The sequence below is a fragment of the Plectrocnemia conspersa genome, unplaced genomic scaffold (genome assembly GCF_051122295.1).
Source record: "Plectrocnemia conspersa isolate PC_06_02 unplaced genomic scaffold, ASM5112229v1 ptg000008l, whole genome shotgun sequence".
Lineage (NCBI taxonomy): Eukaryota > Metazoa > Arthropoda > Insecta > Trichoptera > Polycentropodidae > Plectrocnemia > Plectrocnemia conspersa.
In genome coordinates this window covers 18,044,076-18,057,351 of record NW_028277172.1, presented here as the reverse complement: position 1 = coordinate 18,057,351, position 13,276 = coordinate 18,044,076, and the positions used below count along the sequence as shown (strand labels likewise).

Sequence of the window (13,276 nt, the reverse complement as noted above, 5' to 3'; positions counted from 1 at the left end):
ATTTGTTGATACAAATTGTAAAAATTTATTCACAAAATAATTTAAATAATGGCATCCAAATTGATAAGTGGTGTAAGAGAATTCCTTATATTAAATTAAATATAAAATACATGCATAACATTGTTTATTGGGCTAATTTAATACCCACGATCATATAATATAAACATATTTAAAAAATAAATGCAATAACATTCTTAAAAAAATAAATATTGACATATTTTCCATTATTAATTTTCATCTAATTTCTCTTTTAAATACTTTCGGTAGTTCTTTAATGCTTGTAGTCTGAGTTTGCTATGAGAAATTGTTTCGAATAACACGTCCATCATTGGCTTTGTAATCTGAAATAATATTTAATCTACTTAGTAGCAAATCTATCATTCTTCAGCAATAACACAAGAGAAATACTAACCTTATCAACAATATGAGTTAATGCCATTGATAACACAGCATTGTTGTGTTCCTCTGAAAGAAGATCATTACCACTAGCTACGCTTTTATAAGTTTCTTGTTCTTCATCATTGAAAATTTTTGGCAATTCTATCAGTGACTGAAAGTAAATATATCGCAAATTTACACATATACAAATTATAATGCAGTAAACAAAAATAATCAAAAATCCACCTCAAAGAAACTTGACGTATAAATGGATTCAGAAGGAATAATTTTCAATGGGATTTCTCTTCTCTGCTTTGTATGCGTTTGGAAACATGTCAATTTTACCTATAATGATACAATATATAAATATATAAAATTACAACTTTTAAAAGCGTATTTCAACTTACTTCATTATGTTTCGATCCTTGATCTGTTAAATACACAGCGAAAATCAATCCTACAAAACTCGAATCCATTCTTTGATACATAGCTTGAGTTCCAAGATCTGTTTTTTACCATTATCAACCATTAGTATTTGACAATATTAATAAAATCCATATTTTTAAGCTTACCGATGTGCGATGGCCACACAGTTATCCGAGGATGCGAATGATACCATCCCACAATTCTCAAATCCTTAGCAAATCTCACTTTTAACTCCTCTACGTAGAATGTCGCCTGAACTAGTTGGTCTTCGGATATCTCGACCCGGTCCGCTCTTTTATCGGAGCGTCTGAGTTTCAATGCAGACACAATTTTGACAACGGTGGAATCTTCGTTAGCCTAAGAATAAATATACCAAAGAAGTCAGCATATGGAATATGATATGGAAAATTACGTGATATCACCTCTCCGATTAGAAGACCCATAATTTCTTCTTTCTCTGTCGCCAATCCGTGCTGTAAACATATCGCAAACACGTCTATTGACAACTCGACACTTTGCAAAGTCATTTTATACTGAAAAATAAATTAACATTTTTATAGAATTATTGCTTTATCAGTTTATCTATAGTTTTATAATACTTAGATATGATAGTTACAGTTATAAATTACTGATATATAAAGAACTGAATTATATTACTCAATAGCAGGGTTCTAATTTAAAAACAACAACGTTTAAGAACAAATTTATGGAACGCAAAAATCTATCAATCGAGTCAGATTTTTGACAGCAAGTATTGCCATATATAAAAAATCGGGATACATTATAATAAATTGTTTGATACCTATTACGTTATATACTTTTTAATTACAACTAATGAGTATTTTAAATTTATTTTCTGTTTGAAAATTGCTACAAAATTATTTTGATTTTATATAAGAAATTTATAATTTCACTGTTGTTATATTTAATTTACAATACTTTTTTTATTTGTATTGGAATTTTGTATTGAATTATATACATATAATTTAATTTTAAGTAAATGCTGGGTTTTGACAGCAAAATAATTTCATAAAAAAATCTTATTATCTTTAAATACGTTGAATTTTTGTCTTCTGATCCTTGCTGAACTAAATGATTAACTAATAATAATATTGTTTTATTATTTCTTAGCCTCTCTATAAAAAACACATTTTGACCTATAAATTCCAAAATTTCGCAAAACTCCCTATTTTTCCTAAAGTACGCGCTATTTCCTTGTTTTCTACCTTCCCGTTCAAAATTCCGAATTTTGCCCACTAGTTTAGCGACAAGTGGCACTGTCTTCGTCGGGTTCAGAAAAATTTCGAGCATTTTCGAACAATTTTGTCTTAACATTTTAGCTCTAATTGTGTTACTTAGTAACATGTGTCCACTAAATGACCATATATATTTATATGCACTCCCATAGAGTGATTATTGTCTACTCAGCAACAAAACAAGAAATATTTTTTATATCAAAGTATTAAAATAATAATGCATAAAATGTAATAACATAGAGAAAAAGATATTTGTATTGATTAAAGTACACCTCAATCTCTCATAAAAAATAATACTATGTGTAACGCTGTCATTTTTTATCGACTAGTTTTAATGGTCGTTTTACGATCGCTTAAGACCGACTACCGTCGCTGACTAAAAAACTCAATCGGTCAGTCTGTTGTAGGCGGTAGTCGTCGTCGGTTGTCCGCGAGTGTTCGTCCGCTCTTGGAAGATCCTTTTTTTGAAGTGATGGCCGTTTGTTTGTCGCGTTCGTTGTGTTATCGAGTGTAATCGCACGCACGAAATCACATCGTAAAACGTCAGTTGCTACCATCGCGTGAGTACGATTGCATTTAAATTTTTAGCATATAAGTGCTGTTTTGCAATCTGTCATTGTTTGCACCCGACCTGTTGGCGCAACAATGTGGTCCTATACGTTAAATAATCGCGTGTGGAGTTCATCTGCATTTTAATGTAACGTTGCACAATGGCCGCCATTAGATGTCAAACGCATCCTGGGATCCTTGCGCTCTCAAATAAATTACTAGAAGATCATCATGTCTTCTTTCATAGATTGTCATGTCTTCTTTCACACATAAATAAATATTTCGATATAAAACAGCTGTCCGAAAATGTTTATTTTATTAATGCAACAATAACGCATCGCGGCCAAAACGCGTTTTAATTCGGCCAGTGTTAAAAAATCCAATAATAAATATTGCCCTAATGCACTTTCGACATTTGATTCTGTCAATTTTTAAAATATCGAAAGTGTTGTCCTATCAATAACGATAGCGATTTGTTTTTGTTTTTGAGAGTGGTTTTATCAGTATGAAACTATTTTCGAGTAGTGTCGCAATGTAAATATTTATGTAACAAATCTTAATATTAAAACAATGGATGTATATTGAAAGCAAAATTCGATTTTGATATCGAAACGTGCTATTTTATTATGATTTAGTCCACTATCACAATCATCGGCACATCATTGACATATTGTTTTTGTATCTGTCGTTCTTATCTCTTGTTTGCTTCTCTTTTTTTCTTTAGTATCAAAATAACAAATTGTACTAAACATATACTTTTAATTGAAAAATGATATTAATCGTCGGCTTGAAAGAAAACTCACAATTTAAAAATAATATATTTATAAAATATAAATATATATCATATTAAACCTAGTATAATGTACATGTATGGTGGTCGATTTTTCACTGTTTTTTGGTACCCCATATAGTTATATATTTGTATATATAACTGAAAAAATAATAAATAAAAAACAATTTAAATGATTGAAATAAATTAACATGACAAAAAATATTTTGTATTAATTTTACAAAAAATATTGAGAGCCTCTATTGTATTGATATAAAAAAATCACAAAAGCCGAATAATATATACAAAATATGAAAACAAATTATGAAAGCGGTAAAACGTTGAGAATCACTGATTTTTTTTATATAATTTACTATAGATGCAATATAAAATAATATTAACTCACTCCATGTATACACCTGGGAAATTAACAAATTTGTATAAATTAACTAAAATTAAGAACGAGTTACCATGTGTACAATTTTGTACTTCAGTCCCCATTTTAATTCTATATAATTTTGTAACATTGAGAAACTTTAAAATAAGTGATGTTTATTTAATAAATTAAAGCCTACATTTTGATAATATTTTATATTGCAATACTGCTTCAGGAAACATTTCGAAATCTACCATAAAAACGAGATAATGAATAAACCCTCTTATGAAATTAACTTCTTTACAACTGTTTTCGAGGCAACAAAACGGAAGTTTCGTGTCAGGACCCTCATTATGTCAAACCAAAATCATTATGTCGGAACAATTATTTATGAACGCTGTAAAGAGTTTATTACTAAAGCGAACGTTCGCTCAAGGCAGTTTTTATATCAGGGGCGGATTTCTCCTATAACCTAATCAGTGGATACTGCTGAGAACCAATCGATATATACGGCCATGGCGTTAACTGTAATTCACACAAGTTACCTGCATTTTTTACTTTGTTGAACCCTAATCTTTTGCACAATAACAAAAATTCACGAAGCACCGATCCACTGAATGTGTTTTTACTGCTTTTCCTAAAATTCTCAATGTGCGACCGTTTCCTAATTACTAAAATTTTATAAAACTGTGTTTAATTGGTTTCCATTATGCCACTAACGACATTTAGTATTTCGTTCAATTTTAGATGTTCATAATACAATACATCTTTAACATCCCACCATACAAAATTATATGTGACAAATCATGCGCCACTCAAACGCAGAGCTTTGATACCATATTCTCTATATAAATGTATCGTGTCTTTATTCACTATGTACCAGAAACAATCTTTATTTTTATGGGCCATCTAGCACAAGACTTATCTTCAAATGATATCATGTTCGCGTATTTTTATAGTTGCGGTGGTTGCATTACTTCCTTTTTTTTAATCGTATATCATACAATGTTGAATGTGCATTTATTCTCACTCATTGCCAATTCTATCTTTAGGATTGTTACACGATAAAAAACGAAAAGAAACTGCCCGAAATTAGGTAGAGAATATTTTAAATAATGATGTACCATCAAAAACGACAATAACTTTCGCATCAACTCAATAAGAGAAAAAATGCATAGTGTTTTTCAGTACTGAAAGAACTGCTCATACTCTTCTGCACCATTACAACTTCTATATCTAATCTTAACTACTTATTTAAATAAAATAATTTTACATTTTATTTATTTAGAAAATTTAGTCTATTGCTAGTTGATTAAAGAAATAAATAAGTCATTTTATCATTATTATTCATATTTGTTTCTTAAGTGTCTCGAAATTAATGAGGAAGATTGTTTAAAGAGTTTATATTTTGTTGTAATTGATGGATAATTTGCGTGGCTATTGTGCAATTCTTGGATGTTCTGAAACGCCGATTTCAATATTTTTTTGTTAAGCCGATCCTTTGTCGTTTGCAGCTTTATAAATTCCATTGTTGACCCCCACATATCTTATTTTTCTTACACTATTCTCGTTTTGAATTTCATCAGATAATATAGGTATTATAATACAACGTACAAGACTCAAACCATTTCCCTCTTTTTGTCGCCCTTCATCGTGTCGAGCATAAACAACTTTTTTGTTTTGCAGCTGGTATGCTACATACATATGTAGTTGAATTGAAAATATTATTTTTTGCTACGTAATAGTATGCACTCCCTGTTAGCAACTACGCCCACACATTTTGTTACGTAATAGGATGCTCTCCCTGTTAGCAAGTACACCCACACATTTAGATAGGATGCACTCCCTGTTGGCAACTACACCCACAATTTGAAGCCTTCCATGAAATGAAAGCCCTTTGTCTCTGAAACGATATTAAATTTTTCATCCCCTTATGCATAGATCCTTTCGGGCTAAGAATGCAATATTAAATTATATTATATCATCGAAGAAGCGGCGCTTCACGACAATAGTAGAAGCACAACTAAAATGTGACGTTCTTATTCAAAATGCCGTGAAATGACTAGCATCACAGACTCTCACAAATGTAGGCTTTATAACCTGCAACTCAACATATGACCATTTCTATTTTATATTTTTTATAAATAACTATTTTTGAGTTATGTCTCACTTCTTATAAATTCGCGTTTGTTTACCTGCATAACAGGGCTTATTTAAATTATTATGGCATATGCATGAAACACACATTTGGCTAAGTGTATCGTTTTTTACAACGTGATCTTTGCACAATCGGATTGATTCTAAAACACACGTTCATGACCCTCGCCATTGAACCATTCGACGTACCTTTCGAGGTCTTCTAATAATTTCCTCGTTTTTGATTGCGGAAGTTCCTCATCATTACATAGCTGTAATACAATTTTCCCCTCTCATAAAATGCCTCGTTTAAACTATCAAAGGCAATGTAATATCAATAAATTAATTTACAAATTTTATTAAAAAAATACTTTCACTGTGTGTATTTTCTATTGAATTTCCATAGTTATATAGTCCATAAAAAGTTAAATATATATTCTAATGCACATTAATGAAAATAGTATTTTTATAGTTTATTAATCATGTCATGTCGATTGTGTATTTATCTCACTGTCTTGCAGATTATTATCAATAAAATAGAGATGCAAGCTTATCACATTTATTTCAAAACAATGCAATCACGCAAATCTTGACCCAATAACACGAGATAATATTATAGTAAAAAATATAGTATAAAACTAATTAAATCGCAGTGCTACTTTATAATCATAATAATCGAGTTATTTCCATCATTAAATTTAAAAAAATCGAACCGCCACTGTAGTCGACCGTAAACTATTTTATTATCTTCTATTCCGTTCTACATAGACATTATAATTCTAAATTTCGATTGCGTTCTAGCTATTTAATTGATTGTTTGCCGTCATCCGCTTTCGAGGGTTGGGAGTAATTTTATTTCATGTTATACGCAGCTGGGGTTGTTAGTCGTGCCAGGCACGTACGACGTATTATCTACATAAGGATGGACCCTAGTGAATAAAAGTTCGTTCCAAGCCCGGCTTACACGATTCAATTTCAACAATTTTTCTATGTAAAAGTTGGTCTTGACCAATTTTAACTACAATTTCATTATAACCGAGCGTTCACATTATAACGTATACCGAACGATTTTATTGCTTTTGCCATTTTTTTCTTTCATAGTTTAACTATTGCAGAAGTTTACGCTGTATCAGTAATTGTATCTCAACATATATTTAAAGAAAATAACAATTTAAATATGTTTGCAGTTTTAATATTTATCGATTTATGTTTGTATGTGTGTAGTAGACACAGTAAATAAGTTCACTTTTTTTATGATAAGGGTGATATTTTTTTCTTGACTTGATCAACGTAAAACATATTTCGAGTGGTGTGAACTGGGTTTTATGGAATCTAGAGTTTTCCACGACACAATCGAGCGTGTCTCTGCCGTGGTTGATGGCATTGGTAGTCATCGGTTGTAGAGAATACCTGCGATGCCATGAAGCAAGGTCGTCGATCTCGATAGCACAAATAGTCGACGCTTTAGCGAGATACAATTAGCGGCTGCTGCTGCCGCTGATTCACTTGCGCTTTCGCCTGCACTTTGCCTACTGTTCTCTTTCGCTTTTTTTCATTGCATTGTGTCGGTGTTCTAATAAAGAATCCCATGAGAACGATTGATTGAATAATTGCCATACTTTCGTTTGACTTTTTACGCATTTTTTTTATAATCAGAGTTCGAAATGTGGCTGTGCTTGTCTGATAAGGATGCCATATTGTGTGCCACAAACCGCGAGGACTTCGATCGTCGTTAATTCCGATTTGAACCTATTGTTTTAGTCGTGCCCCAGTAACCCTTGCAACGGTTTTCAATTTACGGTACGTGCAGTGTTTATTGCGCACGCGTGCATTTGGTACATAAATATTATTCGTGCCGGTCGGGATTAAATGTGATTCTCGTGTATGTGAGATACAGCAAATACCATTATCTCTGAATATGAGATAAACAAAACAGCTCGCTGTTATCCATCAGTTATTTATTAAAATAACCACAGTTTGCATATCAGTAATAATCTAAATAGAAACTCGAAATGTATATAAAGTATGTGATAGCCCAGTCTGTAACATCTCAGACTAGTAAATCTGAGGTTGCGGGCTCGAGCCCCCGGCACCGGCACTCAAATTTTTATTTATAAAATTGCGCTATTATTAAAAAAACGGCTTCAGCTGCAGTGACATCTATTGATTTTTAAATTATATTACACATTATAATTAATAATATAGATGGCACTGATGCACCGATTTTGTAGGTATTCATTATGTCTGATTGACTTACCCAGTCGGTACAGATTTACCCCGCTATAACTCATTGGTCTTACGCCTATCAGGTTACAACCGAAGATTAAAAAAATATGTTACAGTGAATGTGTAATATAATATAGTGAAATCATATCTGAATACATTTTCACCTGTAGATATACATATATTTTTACTAGCGAAAATATAAATTAACTGATTTAGCTAGTGAAATTATATACTGCTCTAAGATGTCTATGAAACTATTTGACAGTTAACGTCCATTTGCTATTTAAACTTTAACGAATTAACCAAACCCGACCTGACTTGATGAAAGTTTAGTTTTAAAATTTCATGAGGTATTTAACCTAATGAAATTTAAGATTAATTGAATGTATTTGAAATATTCTAATAAGTTCTATGAATCTGACCAGATTATCTGTTCGTGAACAAAACTGAGTAGTAAATTGTAAATCAATTGTTTAATACATTTTAATTGTCTGAGTTACTAATATGTATATTATTTATACTTACAGCGTTCACTGTAACATTATTTTATATTTTTTAATCCCGACTCGAGATATAAAATAATTTAAGGTGAATAACTAAAAATGTTATTTTTGGAGTTTTGCCCCTTTTTTATCAACAGAAGTATAACTTTTTTACCGAACCGTGTTATTGCTTTTGATGTGAATTCTTGCTTTCTTAGAAGTGGGAATTTTTACGATTTTGGTTTAACATTAATTAACATTTGCATTCGATAAACCTGGTAATTGATTTTCTTGATTTTAATATCACTTTTACGTTATTAAGAAAAGTAGATTATAAATATTTATGGTATAATTAATTATAATATGTTTCCTTCAATTTTCACTTAATTATGTTTCGTCCAAGTCGTAAAATTGTGCCATTGCCGTCTTAGTGAAAACGCTCGGTTAATTTGCTGGGATTAAGATTGTTAGATTAGGATCGACAGGTGGTTGTTCTGAAATTGTACAAAAATATAATCATACGCGATAACGAAAAATAGCAAATAAATTAAAACAAGTAATTGTTCAAATTACATGTTTTTTAGTCTTACGTTTGTTAAATAAAACGAAGATTAAAGATCTTTCTCAGGGACCTAGAGTGATAAGCAATAGTCGTAACAGATAGCATTAAAATAAATTCATATCAAAAGAAAGTGGTGAAACGTAGGGGAAGGGAAGTATTTATATTTTAATCAGGGTCTTAAAGTGCAATTAAGCAAAATTTTAAACATATAATATTCACTATAAATCACATGGCAATGGGTAGACTGGAGAGTAGGGTTCTTAATTATTAGTAGTTTTCAACTATTAAATAAAAAATAAATGAAATTTTCTCGGTTTTGACAGATAAAATTAGTGAAAAAAACAATTAATAGCATGTAAAACTTAATATAATTTTAAAAGAATCATTGCTTGATAATAATTATTTTAATTAATCGTTAATTACTCTTATAATTTTTAAATTTTATAAAATATGCGAACACAATTATGGGCGAATTACTGAAAAAAATTCAGTTTTTTCAAAGCACCAGAATTAATATCAACTCCAATTGTATTAATTTAGCAAACTTTATGGAACATTTTGAATACCTAATTTTATCGAATTTATTGTATATACAATAGCTATTAATGTTTCGAACGAATTTGATGCATAATATAATACATAAAGATTGGATCCGTATCGGCGTTTGCTTTGTACGGATTTGCATATAAATTAACCGCGATCGAATTATTGAACTGATTGAAACATTTTTTGCCTCTTGAAATAACAAATATAAAAACGTAACACGAACTTTAACGAGATAAGAATTAAACAAGAATAATAGGTAGGCCTTTCCTAAATTTTGTTTCGTTTAACGAACGAATTCTGTGAATTTCGGTCACGGTAGAAACATCCGACAAACATATTCACAAATGTTTTTCGAAGGCGTAAAAGCATTTTTTATTGAAAAGGAGCGTTTTATTGTCTCACATTTCGAATCAAATTAAAGGCGCATAAAGGACCATGGAATTTAGAGCGGCACTAGTCACTCAAGTATATTGAAAAAAAGTTTTTTTTTTAATTTCATTCGAGATAGTATAAACGAATATTTGTATAGTTGAAAATCATGCGAATATTCGATTGAGAGCCTTACTGGTGAGGTGGTGCCTATACTTTGAGCAGGTTCTCAAAGAATAACTACCAAATTCGATTTAGATATCTCATATGTACATAGATTTGTTATTATGTACTCAATAGTAAATCATTAATATGATTATTTTATTTTTAAATCCATATTTTGAGAATTTCTTAATAAAACAATACCGAAAGATTTAGGTTATACTCGTGTAATTTATATTATAGGGATTAAAATAACTTATATTAAACTGAAAGTTTATACGTATTCAATTTTCGTATCTGTTTTTTCGATTTGAAAATTATTCACAAATGTCTACCATAATTTACATGCTATAATCGAATTGATTGTTTTATCATTTTATTCTGGTATCATACACTATTTTTGTATACAGCTACGTAGATCGTAAAAGTCTAATCGAAGGTCTTGCGGGGTGAATTCAATTTAAAAATACATCAGTTAACCCTATTCCGACTGGTAAACATGTTCCCATTTAAATTTTATGTTATAAACACATGGTTTTTCTTAGCACTTATCGACCGAGGTTTGAATAATCGTTCAACGCTATAATTTATGATAATTTAAAAAATGTATATGTACATAGATTATGTAATCGTGACCTCGAACAGTGCACTGCAGATTAACCGAACATTGTAGCTGAGTGAACATTGATTTCCTCAATTATTGTCAAATTTGACAGTTGCAATCAAGTGTCGAATTTAGCGTGTCGGACCAGCTCAAAACTCGATAATGACTCACCTGCGTTCTACAGTTACGGTAATTCATCAACGTCCATTACAATGACTAAGATAGATTCTAGTGGTTTTTTTTGTTTGTTATTATTCATGTTTATCATTATTTATTATATATAGATATAGCTACGCTCGAGCGCACACATTGTCACAATTTCCTGCTTTTTATTATTTTTTTAATGGAAATCACGAACGCCTCGGTGATGAAGACTCTTCGAAATTTTCTGATCGACGCACGAATAGTTGCTATGGTATTATAGCGTAGTAGTAGGCCCGAACACGTTTTCCCATATAGGGACAACGCCGAACCGGCCTAATCGTGCCACTGCTTGCTGCTCTGCTGCCGTTGCTGCGAGATATTGTGTTTCCAACCGCCCAAGGCCGACGCTCTCTAATCTGGATCCTCGCAGTTTCCCGCATGTACCGATAAGGAAACTCGACCCGGTGACGCATCAAGGAAGTGATCGAAAACGATTGTCGCGAATTTACAATCATATCTTCTTTCACCTTTCAACCTGAGACATTTTCTCCCATATAACCATATAACCTTAACGGAAATATTAAAAAATATATACGATTTCAAGACGCCAGACCTCACAGTTTTTGAGTTTTTGTTGCTTTAAATAAAAATAACAGTTTTTAGTAAAGTATACATGTGAAATAAACTACCGTTTATATTTGCCCGTAATCAATCTAGAACAAGATATTTGAATTCTAGATCCTTTCAAAAGTATTTTGAGAGGAATTACTAAGACAGATCTTCCGATACACAGCTAGCTATATATATATAAATATACTCCACTGGCAGCCCACTGATCTAATAATTATCTGTATCGTCTATTTGGCGCCCTCTCCTCTAATCTATCATTCTGCATCTGTAAAAATATTCTTAATTACTTCATCTGCGCCCACGCCCGCTATACGTCTCTGCTCTCTGTGCATACAAATAATAACAGAAGATTAGAAGTGTCTCGATTGTTTTTTTATACTTATTTTGACGGGGGTGGGATGGATTGAAATAGCACGCGATTCGCGCGCGTGTACCGCACCAAAACAAGCCGCTAATTATAGACATTTCATTCATGCTATGTCGGATTGTTTATTTTTTACGGCACTCTGTTATTAGATAGCATGCAGAATTTCTTTGACCAAGTAGCCAGTATAGTGACTTAGTTACGTTCAAATCTTTACTTATAGGCAATTGGCTGCATTGTATTAACAGATGCTTAATAAAATAGATGGTTTTAGTTACATACTCTCTAAAAAATATGATTCTGGTAACTTCATTCGGATGACAAATAGACGTTAATGGGAAAAAACCTGTCTAAAAATCCATTGACGCATGCATAAACGTCGTTATTGTTATAAAAAATCCACTTTTAGCAACTCGACTTACTCACTTATGTTTTGGGAAATCTATCTGAAGAACATGTATTAGCTATTAAACTCATTTAAACTCAAGTTATTAGCAATAAATTGTTTTCAGATGTGATTTATTATGAATATGAATTTACTAGTATATCGCCGGTTTAATAATTAACGCCTCCAACCGGTTTAATGTATGTATATGCAAGTTTCTTAAGTGTTACATATACAGTATTGGGTTTTCATCAACAGTTGTATTATATAAATACAATTTATTGTAAGAGGTATTTTTATTGTGTTTGCATATAAACTTACTCAACGATTTAAATGCTTATAGCTTTGCGAAAGCAAACTATTGATAAGCACGACAGGAAATAAATAAAAAAATCGTTTGGATTTTGTTATATTTCATTATCATTGGTCCAGAAGGTCCATAGCATTAAATTTGATGCACATTATCCCAAGGGGAGATGCAAAACAGTGTCCTAAAGAGCGACTATGCATTAAAAATAATATCTTGTAAATAACCCCTTTATAAACATGAGCTCTTTCAATGACCTCTCCATAACTACATGCAAAATACTTGTCTCAATGGCTCGGATTTCTCCACAAATATTGTTATTGATCTCAAGAAGAGTCGCAGGCTTATTGGCAAACACTCTCTCTTTTAAATATCACAACAAAATAAATCAGGAACAACCGTGAGATCTAGGGAACGCGCTGTATTTATTTTTTCTTTGAAAATTTACCTCGCCAGCTGCTGAAGAGACCATGTTAGGGTTCTCAATTATTCGTAGTTTTTAACTATTCGAAATATTAATTTATTTAACCAATTAGTGCAAAAATAAATTAATTGCTTTTAAACCATTATTTAATTAAATATAATTATTGCTTAATAATAATAAT

General features: G+C 31.3%; 2 protein-coding genes across 9 annotated transcripts in view; one reads left to right on the top strand and one right to left on the bottom strand.

The window, feature by feature from the left end:
* Positions 1 to 107: 107 nt before the first annotated feature.
* LOC148233225 (lys-63-specific deubiquitinase BRCC36-like) lies at positions 108 to 1,563 on the bottom strand. Its single transcript, XM_088189995.1, has 7 exons — positions 1,421 to 1,563; positions 1,227 to 1,337; positions 951 to 1,161; positions 786 to 883; positions 625 to 723; positions 413 to 550; positions 108 to 341 (listed from the first exon to the last, which is right to left on the bottom strand). Exons 2-7 carry the CDS (start codon positions 1,329 to 1,331, stop codon positions 228 to 230), a joined length of 765 nt encoding a protein of 254 aa, XP_088046121.1. The 5' UTR covers positions 1,332 to 1,337; positions 1,421 to 1,563; the 3' UTR covers positions 108 to 227.
* An 892-nt stretch (positions 1,564 to 2,455) lies between these two features.
* Positions 2,456 to 13,276, top strand: part of mrj (DnaJ heat shock protein family (Hsp40) member B6 mrj) — an 83,271-nt gene continuing 72,450 nt past the window's right edge. For all 8 annotated transcript variants that reach the window (XM_088189244.1, XM_088189239.1, XM_088189247.1 and 5 more), the window contains exon 1: positions 2,456 to 2,620. The gene's annotated coding sequence lies outside the window, so the exon portion shown is untranslated. The remainder of the gene's footprint in view (positions 2,621 to 13,276) is intronic.

Excerpts from the sequence above, each read along its gene's own strand:
- LOC148233225 (XM_088189995.1), bottom strand. The coding sequence starts at position 1,331 with ATGACTTTGCAAAGTGTCGAGTTGTCAATAGACGTGTTTGCGATATGT. Across the intron at positions 551-624 it reads ATACGTCAAGTTTCTTTGAG|TCACTGATAGAATTGCCAAA; the intron begins GTGGATTTTTGA and ends ATTTACTTTCAG. Across the intron at positions 342-412 it reads TAACTCATATTGTTGATAAG|ATTACAAAGCCAATGATGGA; the intron begins GTTAGTATTTCT and ends ATATTATTTCAG.